We start from the raw sequence: 25,114 nt of genomic DNA, 5'->3' as shown, positions 1-25,114 counted from the left end.
CTATTTTTCAGAAAAACATCCATTCCTATTTATAGTGCAGCTGTGCATTGTTTGCCTAATGAAATTGCATACATAAATGCATAAATTACTACCACAATAGTGAAAAAGAAGACATTATTATCTGTGTAGCTACAATAATCACATGCATATGGTGTGGGCTGTTTCTGTCAAGGTCACTGTTAAAGGAACAGCATATCCAGGATGTGAGCAGAATTGAATTTCAATTAATCTCCCGAATTGACTGAGTGGAATTGAATTGACCCTAGACCTCACACTTTTCTCACACTCAGACTGAGTAAGAGATAAGGGCACACATGTTCTTGAACATGTGTGTGCATCTGGTTACATGCACAGCTTTGGTATCAATCTTGTTGTCCTGATAAGAGTAGTTTAAGTGCTCTATAATTTTAAAACACCCCATCGATGCCACTAAAAAGGGTTTTAATGGAGTTAAAACATAAGCAGTTGAAATGTGGATATAAAAATGTCAGACGCTTAAACTCTGAATGCCTCTGAATAAGACATTTTGTGCGCTGAACACACACACGCACACTGACAGACAAAAGCACTTACTCTGCTGATTGCCAGGAGAAAGTCCAATTTGCCAGAACTGGTGGCCATGCAGTGGCGCAGCTTCCAGTAGACCAAGTGTTCCCAGGCAAACACCAGCAGACTGAGGCCCATGGCCACCAGCAGCATGTAGAAAACACCAGCCATGTTGTCAATATCCAGTTTACTGCTCATCACCTCAATTTTGTCATTATGGCAGATCCCAGACAGCCAAAGGCGCTCCAGCATTTCAATCTCATCTGGAAGGGGGGAGGACGAGACGGGAAATGAATAAGGTACAAGGTGGTACAAGTAAAGGAGGATAACATACAGAAAAATAAGAGGAGGAAGAAATGCACAATATTAATACAAAAAAGAAAATAATGGAAACTAAGAATGGAAAATACAAGAGGTAAAGGGGTTAAGAAGTGAGAGACAGGATCATGTTGGTAGGATGTAGAGGTTATTTCAAGGTTGTAGAGACAGAAAGGAAGGACAGACAGACGATAGATATAAGAGGCAATAGGAAGAGACAAGGGGCACACAGGGAGACAGAAAAGGCTAATAAGCACTAAAGTACAAGTCTACAGTATTGCTTGCCATTTGCCCATTATCCAAGGTGACTTCTCAAGGTCATAGGTCAGTATACAAAAAGCAGCACTGTGTCCAAAGTAACAAAGAGGTTGGCGCCCGAGACAGAAAGAGAGAGTCCAAAACAATGAAGCAGCACTGAGAAGTAAAATGGCACCGACAACCTAATCTCAACATTGTAACCCAGAGTAAATGAGGAGAGGAGGAGAAGAGGGAGACCAGGAGCCACAGTGAGGTGGTGGGATAGGTTGAACAAGCATGGAAGAGAGGGAGAGAGGTAATGAGAGAGTTGAGAAGAATATTTTACAAAGAGAGAGAGGAAGCGGCGTTCTTTCTCTGTCCACGAGCGCATCAGGGGAAATGAGACAGACAGAGGCACGGGGCGAGTTAGAGGGAGCTGCAACAAGGGAAGCAGAGATGGAGGATGAGAAGCTGAGATTGTGTCATTATGACAAACTGCAAGAACACTCTTCTTCAGCTTGAACAGGATGAGAGGAGAAAGAAAGAGGAACAATTGTGAAGAGAGAGATGATGGGAAGGGACAGAGACAGAGGCAGAGGGAGAAGATCATAATCATTTAATTGTGCTGGAGGGATGGTCAGAATCTCCATCAAGGTGGTAAGCTCTGGAGGATTCAAGATTCCCATCTGTTAACCTACCAGGAACCAGGAAAGACCGCTTTACCCATCTCTTCATTTATGATCTCACTGGCCTAACGAATCTCAGCTGCCCTGCTAAACCTGTGATTGGCTGCAGGGGTTGCTGGTGTAACCATAGTGATGGACAGCTGGAAGATGTAGTGCATGATTCATGGTGGAATTAAAGAGGTGTATTCTCCAACAGGACTCATAATGAGAGCTTTCTGTTACATTAATAGCAATGTTAGGATGAGCAGCCCTGCAATAACCGGGTGTGAAGGTTGCATTTAACTGCATGTTACAGCCTCTGCTCTATCCCTAAGTCAAAGTGCTAGAGTGGGGTTTAAAAGTCACACACCCACTTGCAACACTACACCGCTCTGCTCTGCCTAATCAGTCATCTGTGTGATCTGGCTAATGTGTCTCCTGTAGAACATCATTAGCCAATCAGCCGTGGCCTACAGCTACAGCTACAGCAACAGATGGACACTGCGCTACTGCAGCCCACTGGCAGACTCAGGTAACAACTCCCTTCCTCTGATTTATTCATACAAACATACAGTCCAAGACACAAAATGCAGTCTTTAACTCCGGAGCGGAGCTCAATTGAAGAGGATTTATCGGTGTCATTGACCTTCAGTAACAGCTGTGTGTCCAAACAGGCGCCTGAAGTGAAAACAGCAAGTGTCCTAGTGAAGACGCAGATAAACAGGTAGTCTCATGTCTGTACTCCACTTCACAAGCTCCAGTCGAATCCTTTCTCCAAGCTCTAAGTCTCATCTCCTGGCTTTCCTGCCATTTGACTTCCAGTGATTCATCTTGTGGCTCTTCCTCTCCGTCTTTTACAATCCGACTCTTTTCACCACGCAGGTTTCTTTCCTCCCTTAGGCCTTTGTGATGGCAGTTGTCTCTAGCTCTCAGTCGCAGCCAGCTCATGCCTGCCAAATCTGACAGGTGTGTCAAATCCACACCCTACCTCTGTCGTTACTGGCAGTTCAGGTCAGGTAGAGCTGGCACACTGCAAACACGAAGCTGGCATGCAGCACAAAGACATCATTTAATAAAGGAAACTGTATTTGGGTGTAAAGTGCAAGTGCCTGTGTGCATGCTTGCATTGTGCCAGATGTGGCATGGTGCCAGACATGTCCAGAGATGCTGAGCTCCATAGTTGTTGCGCAGTAAACCATGACCTATACAATACTGTGCTTTTATCACAACATGACAAACCTCTTGGCATTCACTGCAAGATTTCTGAAGAGAAAAAACCCCCCCGCCCTGCGAGCCAGAAGCTGTAAACCCAGCTTCTCACATTTTTTTAATACCTACTCACTGAATAATATATTATTCGAATCAAAATCCTGATACTATGCAAAAAATAGAAGGGGATCTGATAAGCGGAGAAAAAGGGATTATTGCAACTCAGCAGTTCTGCCTTTATCAGTATACAAGTTGTACTGAGATCAATGAACCTCCTCTTAAAGCCGTGCCATGAATCACCAGAGGGAGCAACAATACACTCACAGGGCTGACAAAGCCTCGGCGGACTTCTCTAGTGCCGCTCTAATGCAGTTGTAAAATGATATGACTCAACACGGCATGGTACAATAATGATGTAACACTGTGACATGATTTAGCCCGGCCGAAGGTGTGATGCAGACTCCTTGAGCCGCAGGGCGATTGTTGAGATGCATTCTTTGAGGGCACGCTGAAAGTGAACCCCCCACTCCCTCCCTCCACATCCAAACAAACTAATCCTCTTCCTTAGTAATCCACTCCAATAATGCCTGCCTACAACCAGAAACCTCAGCGTTCAACACTCCCCAGATCCATCCAGCGTGCACAGCTGATGCTAAGAGGTGCACAGAACATAAGCAAGGACAAGGGAATGCACTTCAAATTAAAATAAACAACAGACATAGCATGTCAACGCTGTCTGGGCTCTCTGTTTTTCTAGCACACACACACACACACACACACACACACACACACACACACACACACACACACACACACACACACACACACGTTTCTAAGGTCCAACATTCAGCTCCAGACCATGGTCTTATTTAATAGATATTGGCATCAAATTGGCATTATCAGTGTGTAAGCAGCTAAAGTGTCCGTGTGCCAGAAACAGCTAAAGGGCTTTGTCCGCTACACCATGAGCAAAGCTGATTAAAAACATAAGAAAAAGCCAAACAAGCAGCATCCGATTGAGACATTAAATCCGTGTGGCAAACTGTGTAAATGGGAATCAAGCATTACTGAACTGCCAACTAATGAAAGAACAGATTATCTCTGTCAAAACAAGGACCTGTCCTCCCACGTATTAATTGTATACACATGTATTTGCAGCGGACAAATAGTATAATAATAATACGCCATAGCTGTCAATTATCTAATTATTCTGTATGATCCGTTTTTGTATCTCTGCTTGCTTCTGTGCTATCATCTCATGTTCAGGGTATTTTCAGGTGTTTCTCTTTGTTTTTGTATTTACTCTTCACTTCACACTTCCTCGCTCTCTCTGTCAGTATCAGCTAATCTGTAAAGAGTTTGAATCTGTCACCACCGACTTGTGATGACAACTGACTCAAACAAGTACATTTTTGTCTGCTACCAGTAACCCCATGAGCAGGAAGAAGGGAAAGAGGGATAGATTGAGATGATTGAATTGAGGAGTGACATTTGAACATTCACCATCAAAGTCAAAATATATCTTCAATGCTTGAAACCAACAATAGACCTCTTGCTTCTACATCTCCTTCCTTGTCCCCTCCTCTCTGGTAGCCAATAAAAAGCCCTGCAAACCTCTCAACCATCGTCGTCAGCCCTCTCCTACACACCATTATTCCCACACAATCGAAACACCTTACAGCCATCACTCTCACCACATCTTGCACTCCCCCCATCCACTTCTCATCCTCTCATTCATCTACCCCCTGTGTCCTCCATCCACCCCCCAACCTAGAGCTACTCTGTCGCTCGTTTCTCCATCCTGTCATTTTACCCATAACCTTCCCATTGCCCCTCCATTGTTCTAATTATTTCCGCTCCACCCTCCCCTTCACATCGTTCTCACCATCTCCCACCAGCTGCAGCAGGGCCAGGTCAAGAGGACGTTTCCAGCGTGAGTTTTTGTGCAGGGCGATACCGTAGCCTGTGGTGGCAAAAACCTTCCCCGAGCCTATGGTCATCACCTTGGAAAAAGGACAATGTGCAGAAGGGTCAAAAACTGGCCAAGAGACAGGCATATGTGTGCGTTGAATTTAGTATGTGAGCAAAAGTGCCCTGTGTAAATGTGTCCTTACCTTACAACCTTCGTCCTTCCTGGCCATATAGTTCAATACTGCAGCATCATAAATAAAAGCATCGAGTTTCCTGTAAGGGATGAAGGGAGAATTCATTCATCATTTATTGGGAGAGAGGGCGCAGAGGTATGGAGAGACTGGCTGAGGCATGGGGAGGAGGAAGAAAGGTGGATTTCTGCGATGTACCTAGGAAGAGAGTTAGGGTGCAAACATATGCAGCAGACAGGCACACGGAATGATAGAGAGGCCATGAACAGTTAAATCATAACAAGAATAAGGAACGGTGGATGGAATAGTAAAGCAGGTTTGGCGGAAACCGTGAAAACAAGGAGAATAAAATAAGGAGGAGATCAGGGAAATATGTGTGAGTAAGAAGGAGCGGGAAGGTGGTGGAGGAGGAGGAGGAGGAGGGTGGTGGGGATTTATATGGTGCGAAGAGCGCAGTGACAGGAGAGAGAGAGAGGCCGAGAGAGAAAGAGAAGGGAACAAGATTTACACACTTCAGGGGGAAAAGACATGGGATAGAGCCGGAGAGTGATGAGGATTATAAAGTTTAAATACAGACACACCGAGAAAGCACACTGGGAGGGGAAAGAATGGACCAAAAGAGAGAAATGGTAAGATAAAAGAGCAGATGAGGGTTGAGAAGAATGAAAGGCTAAGCAGTAGGGAAGAGAAAAAAGACGGCAGAAGAAAAGCAGGAGTTTCTCATTTAACACCGAGTCATAATTGTGGTGTGGAGGCAATGGGGAGGGAGAAATGATGACAGGGGCTTAGGAAAGAGTAAACTGGGATTATCCGACACATGACGGGTGATAGAGATTCTACTAGGAACTGAAGAGGGAGTGCTGCTCTCACTGTGCGGGTGGGTGGAGAGAGAGAGGTGAAGGTGGAGATAGAAAGAGAGTACAGGTGAGAGAATATGTGCAGGAAAGCAGAAGGTGTGACAAAATATGTGAAATATTATTCAGAGTTGAAAAGAATGCAGCTGCGAATAATAGCCTGTTATTGAGAGAGGGAGAACATTAAAACAATTAAATGTGGTAATTGAAATAGAGTTGACTGTTTGTAGGCACAACATTGATTTGACTTTTTATTCTTGATTAGTACTTAATAATTTGTTATATGAGCATCTTGGTTGTTGTTATTGCTGCCTTGTAAACTTATTTGGCATAGAGATTGAATCTCTCAAGAAAACAAAAATATAGTTTTAGGTTTACCACAGGAGGGTGTGAACTTTTTCTAGCAACTTTCTGTTTATCAAATCTAATGTCTGATCTTAGGAACAAAAGTTTGAAAAGCATGCTTGAATGTAAACGCAGATACACAAAGAGACAGTAGATGATAAAAAAAGAAACAGGTGAAAGTGAGGGAATGAATAAGATGTTGAAGCAGACGGACCCAGTCTTTAGGTTCGTTATGGCGTCCTCCACTCCTCTCTGGTTGTATTTGCCCATGTACTGGTGCATGTCTGGGTAGTTGGAGCGGATGTTTTTTTCCGTGCTCCCATTGGGCACCGTGCCAAACTTCAGAGGTGGGTACTGCTCCTCGGGATGCTGAAACTATCGGAGCAAAGGCAGGCAAGGGAGGAAGACGGAAGGGGCATGAGACACACCAGGCTGTGCACCAATCTGTCTGACCTATTTCTGTCCACTCTCCAGACTTACAATACTCCATGCACAGTCAAATCATTCAGAAGAGTGCAGTGTGTGGACTTAAAGAAGCATTTAGTACTGACTTTAAAGCATTCAAGAACTGTGATAATTGAGTTATGTTAAATGCGATTTTATTCATTTTCTAAATTCCCACGCTTTAATCAATTTAACATTCAAATGCACCGGATTTGGCTCACTCTAAGACTTTAATTCTCCTTCTGCTTTCCCCCTACTTAATCAGTATTCCGGCAACGAGGTACCTTTTTGTCCGAGAGCCCTGACACTGTGTCAATATACTCCTCCTGAATCATGAAGGCAGCCAGGTTAGCAGTGTAGGAGGCCAGAAAGATGACAGCAAAGAAGGCCCAGATCAGCACCATGATCTTGCTGGTGGTTCCTCTGGGGTTCTCCACCGGCACAGAGTTGTTGAAGACAATAGCCCACAAAAGCCATACCGACTTCCCTATAGTGAAAGTAGAGCCTCCAGCCTCTGGACAAAATAATGCAGTGGGAAATATAAAAAAGAGAGGAAAAAGAGACCGTAATGAATTGTTGTAACATTAGTTTTTTTCTAGATCAGATCCAGCCCGTACACGGCCCAATTGTGAATTCATGAATGTGTGACTACAGATGCATCCGATCATATTAAACTTCACTGAATGATCTGTAAAATAGGTTTACTGTATATGAAAATACCTCATTTGCTCATTGACAACAAAGCTCACAAAGCGGTGACTATACGTTTTACGGTTTGCAGCCTTCAATTCAGCTGCTACAGTTTGTAATCTTACAAATGATTAAACCACATGGTGCAAGTCACCATTCAAAGGGATCAAACACTCTTTATACAACAGGAGTAAAGGAGGAAGGAAGGAGAGGGATGAGAGTGAATGAGAGGGATATATAGGAGGATGACAGAGAGGTAAAATTATGTAGAGCACAGCAATCATGCAGTAAAAGAGGCGAGTCGGGTATCAGGCATACTGAATATCACAGGGGTACAAACTATGCTGTTGAATAATAAATGGCTGCTTCAATATTGAGAATACTTGGATGCAGTTCAACATACTGAAGGTAAAATGTCCTCTTCGCCACACTCACAGTAAAGGATTTAGGGAAGCGCATTCAAAATGTAAATCGCTGCATTCTGAATGTGACAACTGACCAATCAGACAGCAAGATTTTTTTAATTTTTTTAAAAGAAACAAAAAAATTCATTATCATACAAAAAAAATCCTATTTGAATTTGATCCCCGTGGCAAAAGCAGCGGACTGCACGCAGAGCCATCTATCAGACAGAAAGACTGACATCTTTGATCCGTCACTCACTCTTGCCGTTCGCGAGACTGCGATTGTAGCCCACAGGGCTGAAGAACTCAAATATGAAGACGGTCACAGCTACTACGGTCAGGCACATGACGAACATCATCACCCACACCGCGGGACTGTAGGGCTCTTTGAAATAAAGCAAAGGGAGGAAATTAACATATAACACAAGGGCTTATTAAACCATGCATTCATATATTATTAATATCATCATTATTATTTGTTTTTCCAGATTAGTTGAGATGAACTATCACTTTCACAAAGCATAATACATTGCAAAAGAATCACAGCAAGAACAAACACAGAAATACATTAATTTGTAGATAATGTTAAAATAACTATTCGAAGTGACAAGATCTGTTCACAATTGTTCCTTTAAGAGCTTTAGAATCAGACAGAGAGGCCAATTCTCTTAGTTTCAAGTCTTTTTGAAGGCTATTTCAAGTGCGGGAAGCAGAGCACATAAAAGCTTTCTTTCCGAGTTCAGTCTGTGCACTTAGAACAGATGAGAGAAGACTCAATATATGATTGAAGACTAAAACTACAGTCAGATTTCAGATCATGGTAATTAAAAACTGGTTTATAGAAGGATCAAGAGCGTTTAATAACCCTGGCACATTATGTACTATATACTGTATACAAAGGGAAAGAGCACCATAGGCAGTGAAAATAGCTCCCCCTAACACTGCTTCTCTTTTAACAATCATCTTGATGCAGTCTATAGGCCAATAAATGTTTTCCCGCCAGAGCCTCGAGTCTGCTGACAGAGTGAAACTACAAGTTGTGAAGACACGAGCAGCTAAGAAAAAGTAAGGGCTAATCTAGATGTAAGGACCAGCAGCCAAAGACTGCTTTATGCAAACTCAACACTTCCCGATTTGATTAGATTCTGTACATCAGCGGGGCTTCTCACACAAACACGCCTCACCTAAGAAAGCGGATGGTGATACAGTTCCGTTGCTACGGGAGACCATGACACTGATCCCCGTCTCCACAAAGGGGACGGAAAAATCCACGACCTCCGACCTCTCCTCATTGATAGTCAGCGAGCCAATGGCCATGTCGGCTCGCTTGTACACCACCTACAGGGAACGAGAATCAGTGTGAGACAGAAATCTAATAATGGGTAATTCCTGTGGAGGTTTCAGAACGACAAAACCAATCTTTTACAGTTCACAAAGGTTTATGTCCAGGTGAGATGGTGACATTTCTGCACCCTGACCCTTTGTACTTCCTCAAATATGCCTGCATGGGAAAAGGCCATGGATTCAATCTGGTACAAATACTGAACACGTGTCTCTTCTGCATCTCTTTAGCATATACAATGAGGGTAGGGCCCTTCACCCCACTGCCACCATCTACAAAACCTGAAAACTGCTGTGTGTGCTGATTGTACAAGTGAAATGTTAATCTACATTAGACATGGCACATCCGCTCTTCAGAGCAAATCAGCAGAAAAATGAAGCGAAGCGGAAAGCAAAGCACCCTCCCCTCAACTTTGCCAAGTCTCTGGATTACCTGATCAAAGAATGGCAGCTTTGGAACATCTGATCAAAAGACAGACATTAGTTTTTGTAAACAAAAATTGCTTGGCCTTTTGCATATGAAAATAGATTCGACTGGCAGCGCTGGCCCCGGCTCAAGTTATAAATGATAGAGCAGGAGAGCGTGGTGGAACTGTTGGGAACCTGTGACAACTGGCGTTTGTTTGTTTGTGTGTGCCTGTTTTTGTTTTTTTCTGCCAGTATCTCTGTTTCTTTCTTGATGGGAGATCATGAACCCCAGTGTGCATTGCTGTGAAAATATCAAGGACAAATCACAACTAGCCAGGGGGTGTCTGAAAACGTGTGTGTTTTTGTGCTTCTTCATGTTTGTATCTGTGCAGATGAACAGACTGTAAGAGACTGCGTGCTCGTTGCATATGTTAGCCATCTAGCTTCTCTGTCTACATTATGTAACTGTGCATTTTTTAGCCTCCATATATGTATTTGTGTTTGCAAATGTGTGTGTGTAATAAATGACAGCTGTCTGAGTGTTGCTAAGTTTTAAGTGGCCATAACTCTCGAAGCGATTGATGTGGCACACAGCGTCTAACTGGTCACCCAGGTCCCAGGAACAAAAATATTACTATGCAGCTTCTTGACTGAAAAAGCAACAAAACATATGCGGAGGCATAAATATAAACTTACACACACTCACAGTCACACACAAACAACCTTCACAAGAGTGCAAGTGACACGGGACCGACATTGAGAACACATTGCTCACAAAGGCAGACAGGCAGAACCACAGGTACAGACACGTACAACACACGTACAACACACACACACACACACACACACACACACACACACACACACACACACACACACACACACACACACACACACGCACAACACACACACGTACAACACACACACACACACCAGCAGGGACTTGCCTCTCCAATCATTCCGTTCCAAACCCCATCAATTTTCTTCCCATGTTTCCCATTGGTCACTAAGTAAAGGTCATAGGTGAAGCCGACAATCTTGGCCAATCTCTTGAGGATGTCAATGCAGAAGCCTTTGCAGCACTGCTTCATGGGAGCCACGCCCTCATGGATGACACTGTGAAAGAGGAAAAAACGTTTTTTTAAATCTGAGTAATAGTGTCAAATAATAAGCCTTTAAAGTGTGCATCCTGAGTGGCGTGTTATAGTCTGAGAGGAAAAGAAAAGGAGAAAAACAGAATGAAATGGCCACTGCGGAGAGATATTGTGGCCCATCAGTTGGTGACAGGTTTGATCGACCAGTGTAGGATAGGTGCCGTCATCCCTCAGAAGCTGATGAACCGTAAAGCTCCACTGTGGTCGTATCTGATTCAGGAACCCTGAGTCATTCCACTGATCCTCTGGAGAGCAGTCTGTTATTGATTATGGTCAGGGAGTGAAGAGACCACAGTTTTGATAAGTGATTGATGTCACTTTCACTGGATGCCATGATGGGAGCTGAGGAACTCCATTCATAACACTGGTAAATAAAGTAAGGGCAACACCTCTGTCTTTTTCCTTTGATCTCCTTGATGATGATTATTATGTCCAGCTTTAATAAACATCAACATCGAAATCCTAGTTAAAACACTGGGACCCATAGACCTTAGGTCTAAAGGACTCATACCTGGCGTTGAGGGGTCGTCTGCAGGGCACCGAGTCACGGATGCAGGTCCCGGATGCAGCGTCTGCCAGCTCCACAATGACAAATGGCCGTTCCTCCAGTGTGACAACGCGCAGGTGCTGGGCATCGTCAGGTGGTTTAAGGAATGGCCCGTAGCGGGACCATGCCGGGTACCGGAGCCTCAGCACGCCGTTCTCCCACCAGCCTACCTGGAGGAATAGACCAGAGGAAGATAAGAGAGAGGTGGAGCACATTTCAACGATAAATATCATCCATTAAAATAAAATATGTATGGTACATCTAAGTAAAACAAGCTGATTTGGAAAAAAGGGGTGACATGCAGTTTTCCAGCCGTTTAAGAACCTGTATTTGGCTCTTAAAGTTGTTTTTATATAGAAGGGAATATACACTTTCAATTTGACATACGAAAATTACCAAGTCTCTTTGATCAAGTAGCTAACATGTTCCGGCGTAACATAAGTCTTTTGCACTGATATGGTTATTCCAACACATACAATCATGGTTGCTAATCATTCTTGAGGGTCGACATGCTCAATGTCCAACAAGAACGTTAAAAGAAAGGGTTGGAAATAATATTGTACCTCAGCATTTGGTAGAAAGATTGTTTCTAGCTAAAACTAGCTTTGCTCAAGATGACGAGTTGTGAGGAGTCCATTTGTGAATGTAGAACTCGGTACGTTCCTTCTTTAATTCAGTCAAGCTGTGTGCTCAATGTACTTTTAAATTAGAAATGTATTAAATTGTCTATTTGATTATGATGAAAAATAAAGCTTAGATACTTGGTCAAACTGAAACACCACTATTAAACACGCAACCTGTTTATTTAGGAAAGCTACAGATTAAAGCTGTTCAATTATGGCGCGTTTCCACTGCAGCGGGTAGCTCGCTTTAAGCGTGCCGAGCCCGTTTTTGGTTGCGTTTCCACTTGGCCTAGTTTTGGCCCGGGGCTACTTTTTCACCTTTTTTCTGGCCCGACTAAATCGTGGTTCTAGGGCCAGGAACAACCAGGCTGAGTCGGGCTGAGTATGCTAAACTAGAGAGAGAATCGCTGGCAAGGGGGCTACAACTACAACAAGATGAACATATTTGACCGTGATTTAATTGTAATACACGTTTCAAAATGATGCCGAAGTAACAACATACTGATACCGGTTAGTAAAAACCATGAATTAATGCTTTGACAAGTCTGCAGACAGACGGCAGGAGAAAAACCCTTTTAAAATGCGTGTTTTCTAAATGTAGCTTGGCTAAGCTAACGTTATATATGCTCCGACCGTCCACACTCACAACAACGGCCTATACAGACATAAATAAACCAGCGACTGTATTCGCCATAACACAGGCAGTCTGTGGTTTGTACTTGTTTAACTTGTGTCTAGTTTCTGAACAGATATGAAGAGCTGTGAGCTCTGAGTGCTAACAGCTAACGGTTGTGTTGTTTTTCTGGGGCTCTCATTGAAGATGACGTCACGGCTCCGCCTACACTGCGTTACTATAGTAACTGCCCCAGTTCCTAAACTGTAATGGAAGCGCAGCATTAATGTGAGCTGGGCCTAATAAGGCCTAACCAAACCGAGCGAGGCCGAGCGAGGCCTGCAGTGGAAACGCGCCATTAGAGCAATGTTTTGCTGATAAGGAGCCACTCAACATTGGATTTAAAATAAATGTTCATTAAATAGATGAATAAGGCTTTCTTTTTAATAATGGTAAAAATACCATAACCTTACACATTTTCTTAGTCACACTGAAAAGGTAAACACAACAAACATGAACACAGCAAATCCCTCAATCACTCAACAAAAAACTAATAAATAATACTTTGGGTATTTGAGAAGGTTATTGTGTTGTGTTATTGTGCCAACTTCATATTTTTTTCTCTAAATATCCAAAGTTATGTGGGTTGGGAGCAATTTCCTGAAATACTTGTGTATGTGCTGATTGATGGAATCACAGGAGTTATTCAGATTTGTTTGTACTAGAAATTCACCTAATGTAAAATCAGACAGTGCCATATAATGATGTATAATAGCTTTGAGTAGGACGAAAGTAACTATTAGATTCATGTTTGCACAAACAGTGGGCTGTATTGGAAAGATATGGTGAACAGAAATCCACTTTTCAAACCTATAGGCCTTTCAACATCCTGGGAAAAAGCTTAATGTAAACTGGTGTCAAGCACCCGTCAAAAAGCATTTTACATTTTTGAAAAGCACATTAGGGACTCTAAACAGGGATTAGATTCATGCCCACAGATTTGATTTCAGTTTTTATAAGCTGTTTGAGGCTGATGTTTTGAGATGACATTGTTTTGTGTCCACTGTTGACCTAAAATGACTGCCAAGCCTCCCTCTGCTGTATCATTGTCTGCCCCGTCTCTTTGCATTGTTTATATGCCCTCTGGATGTGATGGATGCTGTTGCCTGACATATTCAGCCTTTCCAAAGCAGCACGAGTCGAAACCACACCCAAGAAGATTCAGTGCAGAGTTTGTTCTCTCTTTTTTGTGTGAACCTTCCTCTTGCAGCATCGCTTGACACCTCTTGCCATTATCACATGATAAAAGTCTCGTCTACAGTAAGGTGTCAGGACAAGTGTAACAGAGGTGACACGCACAAAAGACAGTGTACGTACACACTGTTCACCCAATCTTACAGACACACTGTATACACAAAGAAATACATAACAAATATACAGTCACACACAATTTGTGTGCATAAGCAGGTCAGTAGAGTGATGTAAAGTTTGGCAGCTGCGATTAGCCTGCCTCTCTGTGTAATGCGCTGGCAGGGAGAAGAGGAAGAGGTGGCAACAATGACAGCATTTCGACTGCACTTCGACCGCAATAGACATTCAATCAACACACTCGGGAAACACAGACAGGAAACAGAGATTAGTGTGTTCTCCTATGAGCTCTAGCAGACACAAATCCAGAAAAATACACACACAAACATCAGAAGAAGAAAAAATACTACTTTGGACTCTTCAAATGGATGGAATATTTTTCAGCAGAGAGAGTATTCTGTCTCTCGGGGCAAAAGTTGAGTTCTGGGAGCCTCTTGAAACTTAAAATAATATCCCATAGCAGCTGTGGGGCGTTAATAAACGTTAATTATATCACGGTAATATCCTGGAAGATCATGCTGTATCCGTATCTTAAACAAGCCATGCTAATGCTGGACAACCTTCAGTACTAGTCTGCAGTGTTTCAGTAAACTAAGCTGGGTGCTCCGGGGCTCTAGGTAATGGTGCAGTCATTGTAAAGAGAACATTAAATATTCAGGGAGAGCCAACAGCGTGGATGTGCATAATAGGCAGATACAGGCGTCTTATCCTCATTGTGTGCGTGTGTGCAATAGGGTTTATGCAAGAAGGGTGTAAGCATATGTGTGTACGCAAACACTTTGTGCCCTCATTTGTGCGTACACATGTGAATGTATGTATGCAAGTCATAGGTGTGGGTGTGTATGTGCCCATGTGTGTGTGTGCGTGTGTGGGCGGCGGGTTTTGTACCCTGGGTTGGCTCAGAGTCGAAGGACCAGCGCAGGAGCTTCTAATTGAAAGGGATTTGAGGGATATGGCAGGAGTCAGCATGTTACGACACGCTGAGACTGGACTCTGGTGGGCTGTTAAAACCAGCAGGAGGCTGAGAACCACCAACGTGTGTATTTTGTGTCTGTGTGTGTAACTTTGTGTGGGTGCATCAGTGATTATATGTGCAGTGGCAGAGTGTATGTTCTGACAGTATACTGTGTGTCTTCTTTATGCATGTACAGAGTGGTGTTGAGGTGCTGGTGTGAGGTTGAGAAAATGAGCATTGCTCTCTCTTCTAACACTGACAAGAGTAAAATCCTGGAGTATTAAAGGGAAAACATCTCCAACAGGTGACAAGGCCTCGTATTAAGGATTTCCGAACAAACCACAGCTTTATAGAATATGCATGCCACGCTGGGGTTCTGGAGCTCGACACACATACAGTTATGTAGACACTCTAACATACAAAACACATGTGAGTCTACAAGCAGATGGTAATGACAACTAGAAATCTTCAGCACTACTTAAATCTGTATTTTATTTTACAGTAAAATGCCTGGTAATACCGGCAGCACAGAGGACAAACAGCAGCTATTGATCAGAGCAACATCAGAACATTGCTTTTAGTAAGGTGACAAAGAATGAAATGTATATCTATTGATCTGAGGATAGGTTTTACACTTCTAAAGACTGTCTAAATAGTATCTCATACCCATATGTACATTTAAAGACTACGATTGTTTCCTCTTTAGTGGCGTGAAGTGTTTCTTCCTATTGTGTCAAAGATGGGGACAAAATCTACAGTCCTCTCTCCATCTTGTAATGCATAACATTATAATATCCAGCCAAAGCTACTGTAGGTAAAGCTCCAACAGTCTGAGTTAGTAACATCAAGTCTGTTTGAACAAAAATACCTTTGTGTTACTTTTCCTCTGCTGCATTTCAGCAACATTGCCCACTGAATCACAAAGAGGCACATTCATACCAAAGAGAATAAACTCTTGATTTGGATCATTCAGACTGCTGAAGCAGTATTCATACAGTATTAGCTTCACCTTGGAAACACATTTGTTGCACAAAACTAAGATTAACTTGTGTAGATGTGGATTTTTTCCTCCATCACTTTCGCTAAATATAGGCATGCACATGTTGTATAAAGACAGACTTAAAAAACACGTTTACCTATCCTTTAATCTTGTGAGGATTTTATTTTTTCACGGATTAACTGATCAATTAGAATCTCCCAGAGGCCATGGTGATGCTTGTTTTGTCAGACCAACAGTCCACAACCCCAAGAGGTTCAATTAACAATTATATAAAATCTAAAAAAAACAACTTTTTACATTTTACCATCTGGAAATAATATTTGCCCTGCTAAATAAGTAGTAATAGTTAAATGATCTATCAGTTATCAGTTATAAAGTGATTGCTCTATGATTGTATGTTTGTGCATTGTTGGTTGTGTGTGACAGCGCTTTAAGCAGCAATAGCAGAGTTACACAGAGACAGCAGAAAATGAACAGGCACAGAAAGCAGAGTCAAACGGTCAGCAGCAGACTTCCCTCCACTGCCTCGGGCACTGATAGCCAAAGTGAACTTTACATGGATCTGACCCACGCGACCTGACTACTCTCACTGTCAGGTATATATTCTTATATCTGATGCCAATGCAGCACAAATCTGCTCCTATGACTCGCATGGAGAGATTAGGCCTCAAGAACCAATCGGCAAAAACCTGCTCTGGGTCCAACTGCTAGTCACTTTTGTCCTTGCAACAGAGGACACATGTCCAGCTTCTCATGTATTCCAAGTTAAACAGTTTATGGAATAAAAAAGAATATATTTTGTGCATTATATGATTCAACAGAAAGTATGTCCTTTTCTTCTCAAAAGTGAGACTCTTCATGCTTGAGTACTCATTAGTAGCAATAACATGATATCATGTCCTTACATCTTCCCATCCACGTCCAGGTGTCCAGGAAATGACATCGAGGAATGGGTTGGCCAGGTAACCGTCCACATTGAAGGAATAGTCACGACCACCAAGCGTTATGTTGCCGAAATACCTACATGGCGATGGATGGGGGCAGAAGGAGAAGTAAGTAAATGACCAAAAATATTATAATATTAGTATATTAACTACTTGTTTTATTAGAGGAGAAAAAAGAAAAAGGGCTGTTCATGATGCAACAGTAAGCCTGTCCTATTGTCTCCCTGCTTGAAACTAAATCACAGCACCTCTGTGGTGACAGTGAGGGCTTCTCTGTTAATCAAATCTACAGACAAATGATCAGACGTACAGAATTGTCAAGATCTTTGAAATCAAACGACTGCTGCTCTCTGAATCGGCTGCGAGCTCTTTAGTTGGTCTGATAATAACACAGGACAGACGTGCTAACTGTCGCCTCATGTCATCTTGCTGGCTTCAAAACAAAACCCGAAAGCCTTTTTTTGCATGACAGACAGCCTCATATGGCAGAGCAGCTTGTAGTTACAGAGAGTGAACAGCAGGTAGCACTGCAAAAAATAAAAAATAATAAAAAGGCAAACATCTCCCTCTCTGTGTTCGACACAGATTATAAACAAAGAAGAAAGAGACCATTAATCATTCCCCTATAATCGCCACGCTGTTTGCGCTGTGCTTAAATAACTGTAAATAAACAAATTCATTATATGTTTGGCCCATTACAATGACCACACTTAGAGTAGTCTCTCTATACAAAATCATGTGTGAGGTGTGCATGTGAAGCAAGACGATCCAAGAAGATAATACATCCACTTGCACTACCTGTTAGAGTGTGCTGCTGCCTGTTTGCACAGCCTACGAGGAATATATTAAAGCCAGCTCATTAATATACATGAGACATGGTCCGCTTGCTACAGATGCTGGGGTAATTTTGCCAACTCACAACTACACGCACCAACAACATCGATTTTGCATGGACGATAGCCAGCTCCAAATTCAGATATCTCCTCAGTGCCTACGCTCTGACACCGAATCTACCGACTCCACCCATACAGTATACCTTCCAGCTCATCCTGGCACCAAACCAACTCGTTTCATAGAATACACCTGATCCAGTCTCTATTTAATTTTCTTCCTTTTTCATATATTTTGTCCAGAGCTTGCCAACTGCCTCCCCTCCTTCGTCTATCTCACTTCCCTCCTCACATTTTCCCTTAAGAGCGTTCCTCTCTCCTCTTATCTCCCTCTCACCTCATCCTGCCTCGCAGTCTCTGGGTCTGATTGGCGTCCGTCATGCAGTTGGTGACAAAGTTTGGCCCACCCGTTGTTCCGTAATCCTTGCGCATGGCCACAGCTCCGTGAGTCAGCACAGAGACTCCGCGAGCGATCCTCCGGCGGGGTTCGTCCCTCCAGCCCTGGGGCCGCACGGCAAACACAGCCCGTGGCAGGCTCTCCATGCTCAAACCTGAGAGAGCCGGCCCCACGGCGAACCACATGTGCGAGGCCCCGGCCTGACCGGCGGCCCAGGCGGCTTTGAAGACCAGCTCTGCCTCCTCCTGAGAGCAGTACAGCAAGCGCACCTGGAGGACAGCAGGAAGCCAGGGAGGGAACAGGGACGAGGGGAGACACACAGACACACACACACACATACACGCTAGTGAGATAAGGAGGGGACATGGGAGACGTGGAAAGAGACAGAGGGAGGGAGAAGTAAGGGGAGAAAGATAGAGCTGGAGCAGAGGTGCACCTGAACGGGAGAGGAGGAGGTTGGATAGAAAAGGCCATATCAAGAAAAAAAACAAGGGTGCTGGGGGAGGTAAGAGAAAAAGCTGTTAGCTGATAAGGTCCGTTGGAGTCGGACGTATGATTCAGGGAGGGAAGCAGACACACCAGAAGGAGGGAAGACTGCATGGCTGCATGTTATGCGTGCTAACCAGGAGGAGCCAACGGGGTCAGTGCTTAATGAGCTCGGGCCTGATAAAACGAAAGTTACAGTTATGAATTATGAAAACAGGAGTAAAACATGAAAGGGAAAATGAAACAACTGTAAGTGGTAGAGCAGAGAGATCGGGAAGCGGGGAGGAACAGGAAGTGTGGGGGGTGTGGGGTTAAAGACCAAACACACCTGAGGGAAAACAAAGGGGGAGAGGTTAAACACTGACACATGTTATTAAAAGCATGGCGGAGAAAATATCTGGAGACAACAGGCGATGATGATGATGATGATGGAGCAGATGGAGGAAAGAAATCAGAGGAGGGAGAACAGAAAAATGACACTCCTTGGAGGACGGAAAAGAGGAGGGGGGATGGTGAGGAGAAGTAAAAAAGGATGATATATTTTGGTGAAATCAGGGCCTGGAGAGATAAAAGATATTTGTAAAAGACAGGGGAGGGAGTGTGGCTGGGGAGGAAGAGAGAAGAACACATTCAAGAGAGTGAGAAGCAACATAGAAAGATAGAGCAGTGACAGTATATGAGCTTTCTGCTGAAAGTGCTGAGGTAAGGAAGGGAGAGGAGGGGGAGGAGGGAGAGGAGGGAGAGGAGGGGGGTAGAAATTGACCAAAGAGGGTTATAAGGGGTAAGAGCTGAGAGGAAAATGAAAAAGGGGGGAGAGGGTTAAATGCTGACAAATACCTTAAAAGACAAAAAGAGCGTAAGCATTTAAAATAAAGCAAGAACTTAAAGAAATGAAGCGCTTTAGAAAATTAGACAAAGATGAATCAAAGGACAAAAAAAAGAGAAAGAAAAAAAGAGGAGTAGGGGGGAGAGTCAGGGAAACAGACTGAAAACACATTTTGAGAATTGCGCCTTCATTGCATTTTGAACTGTAATGGCTTGGCAAAACAATACTGCCTGTATGCCAATAAACCTCCAGTGAATCAGGCCGGGAATGAGAGTGACAGAGGGGGAAGTGGAAGGGGAAAGGAGGGAGGAAGAGGGTGAAAGACGGAGAGGGAGACTGAATTAGGGAGGGAAAGAGAGAATCAGAGTTAAAAACAGACACACAATATCTGAAGACGGGAAATGGAGAAAGAGAGGAACGTACAACAGGAGAGAGAGCAGAAGACATACTGACAAGGCAGAAGCCGGAAGAGGATGGAGTAAAAGATAGACAGTGAAAGATTTGAGTAGAAATTGACCCATAGACCTGCTTCAGGCCATCCACAATGTAGAGGACATAACCATGTTGCATAGCGAGAGAGAGAAAAGCATGTAATGCAAACACACTAAGCATTACTAAGCAATCACAAGCATTTATTAGCCTTGCAGTAGTACAAATCTTAAAGCAGTGGATTTGTTATTAAAAACACAGGGTTAAAAAGCAAGCACTGCGTATAGGCAACCTGCTGCAGGCGGTATGTTATATTAACAGTGACACTAGCAGAGTGGAGTCTTAGGAATCCAATACAAACGCGGACACTAAGACACACACACACACGCAGAGCTGCAGTGGCCATGCTGGGACATCGGCGATGACATTGAGACCCTGACTAAACCGAGCCAGCGGAGAGCAGAGTCCGTGGCCGGGAAGACATGCAGCAAGAGGGATGGACTGAAGGAATGAAAGATAGCCATACAGAGATCGAGGTGAACAGGAAGGCAGCAGAGGAGAGTGAGCTTGTCTCCAGGCAAATAAACGGAGGAGGGGAGGCAGAGGGGAGGGGGTGGGAGTAAGCGTAAGAACACAGAGACGAGTGAAAAACTAAGCAGGAGGATCAGGGGGTCAAAGAGGGGGTTTAAGGAAGTAAAAACACAAGTTAAGAGGAGCACGGGAAGTGACAATGGAAGTTTAAAAGAAGTGAGGAAAGGAAGAACTAGCAAGGCAGAGGGTTAGGAGCAGGCAGTATGAAGGAACGAAACACACTAGAGGTACAAGCCAAAACCACAAGTCATTCTGGTCATTAATAAATCAACGTGGATTTAAAATGCAGGGTTTTGTTTCACCATCAAGAGAAAGATTGAGGTTTTATCAGGTTTGCATGGAGAGAAAATAAAGATAGTGATTTGACTTTGATTAAAAAGAAGGTATTAAAATAACATGGAATAAGATAAGGTGAGGTTCAGGTAAAAAGTCTCCAGAGGGGAGGGTTTGGAGGCCATGTTTAGCAGTGTGTGTCTAACATTGTTCAAAACCACAGACCTTGATTTTAAATGCTTGTGGGGTTTTCAGAGATCACAACTAAGTCAAGCTACATTATAGGGGAAAGTTGTACAAAATAGTGTGTAAGACATATTTGATGGAACGGATCAGCTGAGAATACTTTGGGGCAAACATCATTTAAAGTATCAATGAAGATCTGGGAGAAGCTGAGATGTTACTCTGTGACAGCATGTTTTTCCAACTTTAAAGCTTAGGTAGAAACAGGGGAAAACTGTATGTTGAGTGGTTACATTTTTTAGCACCTCGCACGTAACTCTTGGTACAATGCCACCCGACAACCAGGCAGCAAATCAGAATGACTCGTATTTTTTGTTGTACTGTTGAACTCTTTATGCCTTGGCAGATGGGAGGGGAAGAGAAGAAAAGAGGGATAGAGGAGAGAGGGGAGAGAGAGATGTGGAGGGACAGAGGGAGAGACGAAGAAGGAAGGAAAAAGCTGGGAAGCCACCTGTCGGAAAGGGGGCCCCCAAGGACACTCGCAGCACTTCCTCCCCTTTCTTCCCCCTTTCCCCCCTCCCTCCCCCCTGTCTCACCTGCGCCTCGTTCTCCTTCAGCAGCCTGCGCGTGCGTGCCCCCCCAGGGTCGTCTGTCACGTTCAGGATCACCACACTCTTCTTCTCCCAGCCGATGAACGAGCCGTCTGTCAGGCCCTCCACAATAGACAGGAACTCCTGGTAGCCATGGTGACGTGTGGCCACCACGGAAAAGGACGTCCAGTCGTACTCCTCCAGCACCTCAAAGATGACCTCTAACTGGAGGGCAGTAGAGGAGCTGAACTGGAGAAAGACGGAACCTGATTCCTAATTTGGGAAAGAGAGCAGCACATTTGGCTTAAAATCTCACTGTCATCTTCTGTAGTTGCACTGTGTCTAAAATGCAGCAAATAAGCAACAGACAGAATGTTCACAATAAAGAACTACAACTCTCTGACTGCTTCGTCTTTATGCGCAACATCGAGGCATCACTGGGGTTGAGGTTTTTGTTTTTTATGGAGCAGCAACACTGGTGCAGCCGCAGGGCTAAAACAGCTAGGATTGTTGCACAAATTCTTCTATGACGTCCAAAAGGGAGTGTTTCTAAAAAGTCTGTTCAGGGGATGGGAGGGGATGAGGACTAGGTGAGGGTACATCTTCAAAGGAAGTTCATCAAAGTGCTACAATTTAATTCCTCCAGAGTAAATGGTTAAAACTGTTATTTGTAAGCACAAATGCAATGCTTTTTGTTTCTTTTTTCCCCACGGACACTTGTGAAAATCATGTGACATTAGTTTCTCTGGTTCACACACACACTCTCTCACACACACACACACACACTTATTCACTCATACACACACCCATGTCTGCACATTGCCTCCCTCCCAGGAACATCAGAGGCAGAGCAGAGCGACAGCCCCAGTTGGTGCCATTTACAGATCAAACACTGCAGAGTTTCAGCAGATCAGCGACCCTGACCTTCAACTTTCCCTTCCGTCCCGTCGGCACTTGCCCAAACCTTTTCTTCACAGAGAGGATACGCGACATTATGACATTGTAAGTTGTTATGGCAATATAAGCAGCTGTCCCTTTATACTCCATTCATAGAGCTGTCAATCCATACTTCTTCAGTATACAGCGCACACTTAAATAACATTGTTTCACACTGGTCCTCACATTTTTAGCAACACAATCACACGACTCGACATTTGCCCTCTTGTATTCCTCTGATCCTCTCCTCTCTCTGACACACACACACACACACACCCCAATCCCCACCTCCCTCCTCCTACCTGTGGCATCCTCCCCAGCCCCGCTCCCCCTCCTACAGCTACTATGGGCAGTCCTGTTTGCGCAGACACAAACTCCAGCATTGGGGCCAAAGGACCCCAGGCCGTGCGAGGCGGCCTCTCCTCTTCATACACCAGACCCTGCAGGGGCCGCGCTGCCAGCAGCTCACACAGCTGGGACAGCACCGTCTTAGGACTACTGTCATTCACCTGGGAGATGACAGAAGAAATGAGGACAGAGAGGAACAAACACAGAGGGGGATAAAGACAGGGAGAAAAATAGAGTTGCCTAACTAGGGCAGTGTGTCTTGACCAGAGGTGGGAAGTAGTGGAGTACAAATACTTTGTTACTGTACTTAAGTACATTTTTATGGTATCATTACTTTACTCCACTACTTGTTTTTCTGACGACTTTTTACTTTTACTTCTTACATTTTTAACACAAATACCTGAACTTTCTACTTCTTGCATTTTCAAAACAGGCTGGTTACTTTAGTTTTAATGTGTGGCGTGATCATTATTATTTAGAGTCATTGCGTGCCTATTGATTTGAACACGATCCGTGTATCCATAATTTCCTGGTCTTCTCTAAAGAAGAGGGACCAATGAAAACTGTCATTTTGCCGTCGTTCAGCATGGAAACATTCATTAGCTAACAATGACGTTATTGTTCTATTAATATAAAGGGAGGTCAGTTACTCTTTAAAACTGCTGGTAGTTATGGGTACTTTTTACTTCGAAGCCCATACTTCTTTACTTTTACTTGAGTAAAGAAGTTTAGTCAGTACTTCTACTTTTTTAAACACGAGTATCTGTACTTCTACTTGAGTAAAGGATGTGTGTACTTTTGCCATCTCTGGTCTTGACTTTGTGTTATTCATATGGAAAGTGTATGTAGTATGCATGACATGTCTGGCTAACAATACAAGCCTTGGTCAAAGAGCAGCGCCCACACAATGGCAGCAGTGTGATGCTCATTCAGCTCAAATAATGGGAGTGAGAATGAATAATGGATGGTCATTGTTATTCCCTTCCTTCAAGTAAGGCTGGAAGAGCAGTAGGTAGAGGAGACAGTATCCAACCTGTAGCCAGATGACGTTAGCAGAGCCCCACTGGGTGACCACGCTCTCCCCCAGCGAGCCGTACACCCGGCCGAAGCCAGGGTAGAGGACCCTTCCCCCAGACCCCGCCACGGCCGCCTCCGCCTGCACCGTAGAGCCGGCGTGGATCACGGCGATGTTGAAGTTCATCATGGCGCCAGTATCCCGGGGGCTAGGCCGGAGCAGGAGGTGGGGGGAGGCGTCCACCAGACCTGCCCACTCTGCCAGGACCAATAGGAGAGAGAGAGTAGGTATGGCGACCATGGCAACCTGCCAAGGGGGAAGGCAGATATATATTGCACTAAGAGAGGATGCCTGAAAGAAAAAAGAGACAGCAAAAAGTAGAAGAAGAAAGTGAAGAAGATTAAGTTAGACTCAGGTGTTTTCGTTTTCTGATGTCCAGTACAGAGGACATCAAATCAAGAGAGAAAAATTAAGCACAGAAGGAGGTAGGTAGGTAGAGAGAGAGGGAGGAGGAGGAGGAGGAGGAGGAGGAGGAGGAGGAGGAGGAGGAGGAGGAGGAGGAGTCTGCGTGAGGAGGAGGAGGAGGAGAGAGGAGGAGAGGAGGAGGAGAGAGGAAGAGAAAGACGAAACTGATCAGAGATTTGCATACGGGCAGGATGGGAGTAATGAATTCTGAATCCAATCATGGGGTAATAAAAGTTAGCATTGGATGGAGAACATGCTGGACGAGAAATAGGGAATGCAGAGGGAAAAACAATAGAGGGAAGGAAAAGAACAGCAAGACAGAGAGAAGATGAAATGGGTGCTATTTAGGCTGCAGGCAGAGAAGGAACAATATGAGGAAAAATAAGACTGGCCGTTAGAGGAAGGCGGGTGAGAGGGAGAGAGTTAATAGCAGACAGAGACAAAGATGGGGCGGAGGTGGTTATTGTGCTGCATGAATGATAACAACAATTAAGATCCCTGTAAACACACTCGCCCTCACAGAGCTACATCCACACACAGACACATGCATGCCAGCGTTCACACACACACACACACACACACACACACACACACACACACACACACACACACACACACACACACACACACACACACACACACACACACACACACACACACACACACACACACACACACACACACACACACACACAAGATAGATGCATGGCTTCACTATGCCCATAGAGCAGCTTAATGATAGAGAGATATGAGGGTTAATGAAGTGCACACACACTCACACAAACAACCACACAGAAAGACAATGACTACCTGGGAGATAGCAGGGTTAATATGTGAGCCACACACATACACAAAAACACAGCACATCATTTTCAATTCACTTCTGTTGCCAACTTCCCTCCCTCCCTTTCTCCATTT

The 25,114-nt window shown here is 44.0% G+C and overlaps 1 protein-coding gene across 1 annotated transcript in view; it reads right to left on the bottom strand.

The window, feature by feature from the left end:
• The window catches only part of LOC117543243 (glutamate receptor ionotropic, NMDA 2D), a 30,712-nt gene extending 6,636 nt beyond the window's left edge, over window positions 1–24,076 (bottom strand). The window contains exons 1-14 of the mRNA XM_034211388.1: window positions 23,750–24,076; window positions 22,671–22,877; window positions 21,439–21,705; window positions 17,995–18,323; window positions 16,729–16,843; window positions 11,229–11,434; window positions 10,511–10,679; window positions 8,999–9,152; window positions 8,074–8,199; window positions 7,005–7,234; window positions 6,491–6,651; window positions 5,090–5,159; window positions 4,861–4,978; window positions 574–809 (exon numbers count right to left, since the gene is read on the bottom strand). Coding sequence (XP_034067279.1) covers window positions 574–809; window positions 4,861–4,978; window positions 5,090–5,159; window positions 6,491–6,651; window positions 7,005–7,234; window positions 8,074–8,199; window positions 8,999–9,152; window positions 10,511–10,679; window positions 11,229–11,434; window positions 16,729–16,843; window positions 17,995–18,323; window positions 21,439–21,705; window positions 22,671–22,877; window positions 23,750–24,031 — 2,670 coding nt within the window. The 5' untranslated portion in view covers window positions 24,032–24,076. The remainder of the gene's footprint in view (window positions 1–573; window positions 810–4,860; window positions 4,979–5,089; window positions 5,160–6,490; window positions 6,652–7,004; window positions 7,235–8,073; window positions 8,200–8,998; window positions 9,153–10,510; window positions 10,680–11,228; window positions 11,435–16,728; window positions 16,844–17,994; window positions 18,324–21,438; window positions 21,706–22,670; window positions 22,878–23,749) is intronic.
• Window positions 24,077–25,114: the final 1,038 nt, after the last annotated feature.

The sequence above is a fragment of the Gymnodraco acuticeps genome, unplaced genomic scaffold (genome assembly GCF_902827175.1).
Source record: "Gymnodraco acuticeps unplaced genomic scaffold, fGymAcu1.1, whole genome shotgun sequence".
NCBI lineage: Eukaryota > Metazoa > Chordata > Actinopteri > Perciformes > Bathydraconidae > Gymnodraco > Gymnodraco acuticeps.
Note: the sequence above shows the minus strand (reverse complement) of the source record. Positions and strands in the feature narration are given on the sequence as shown.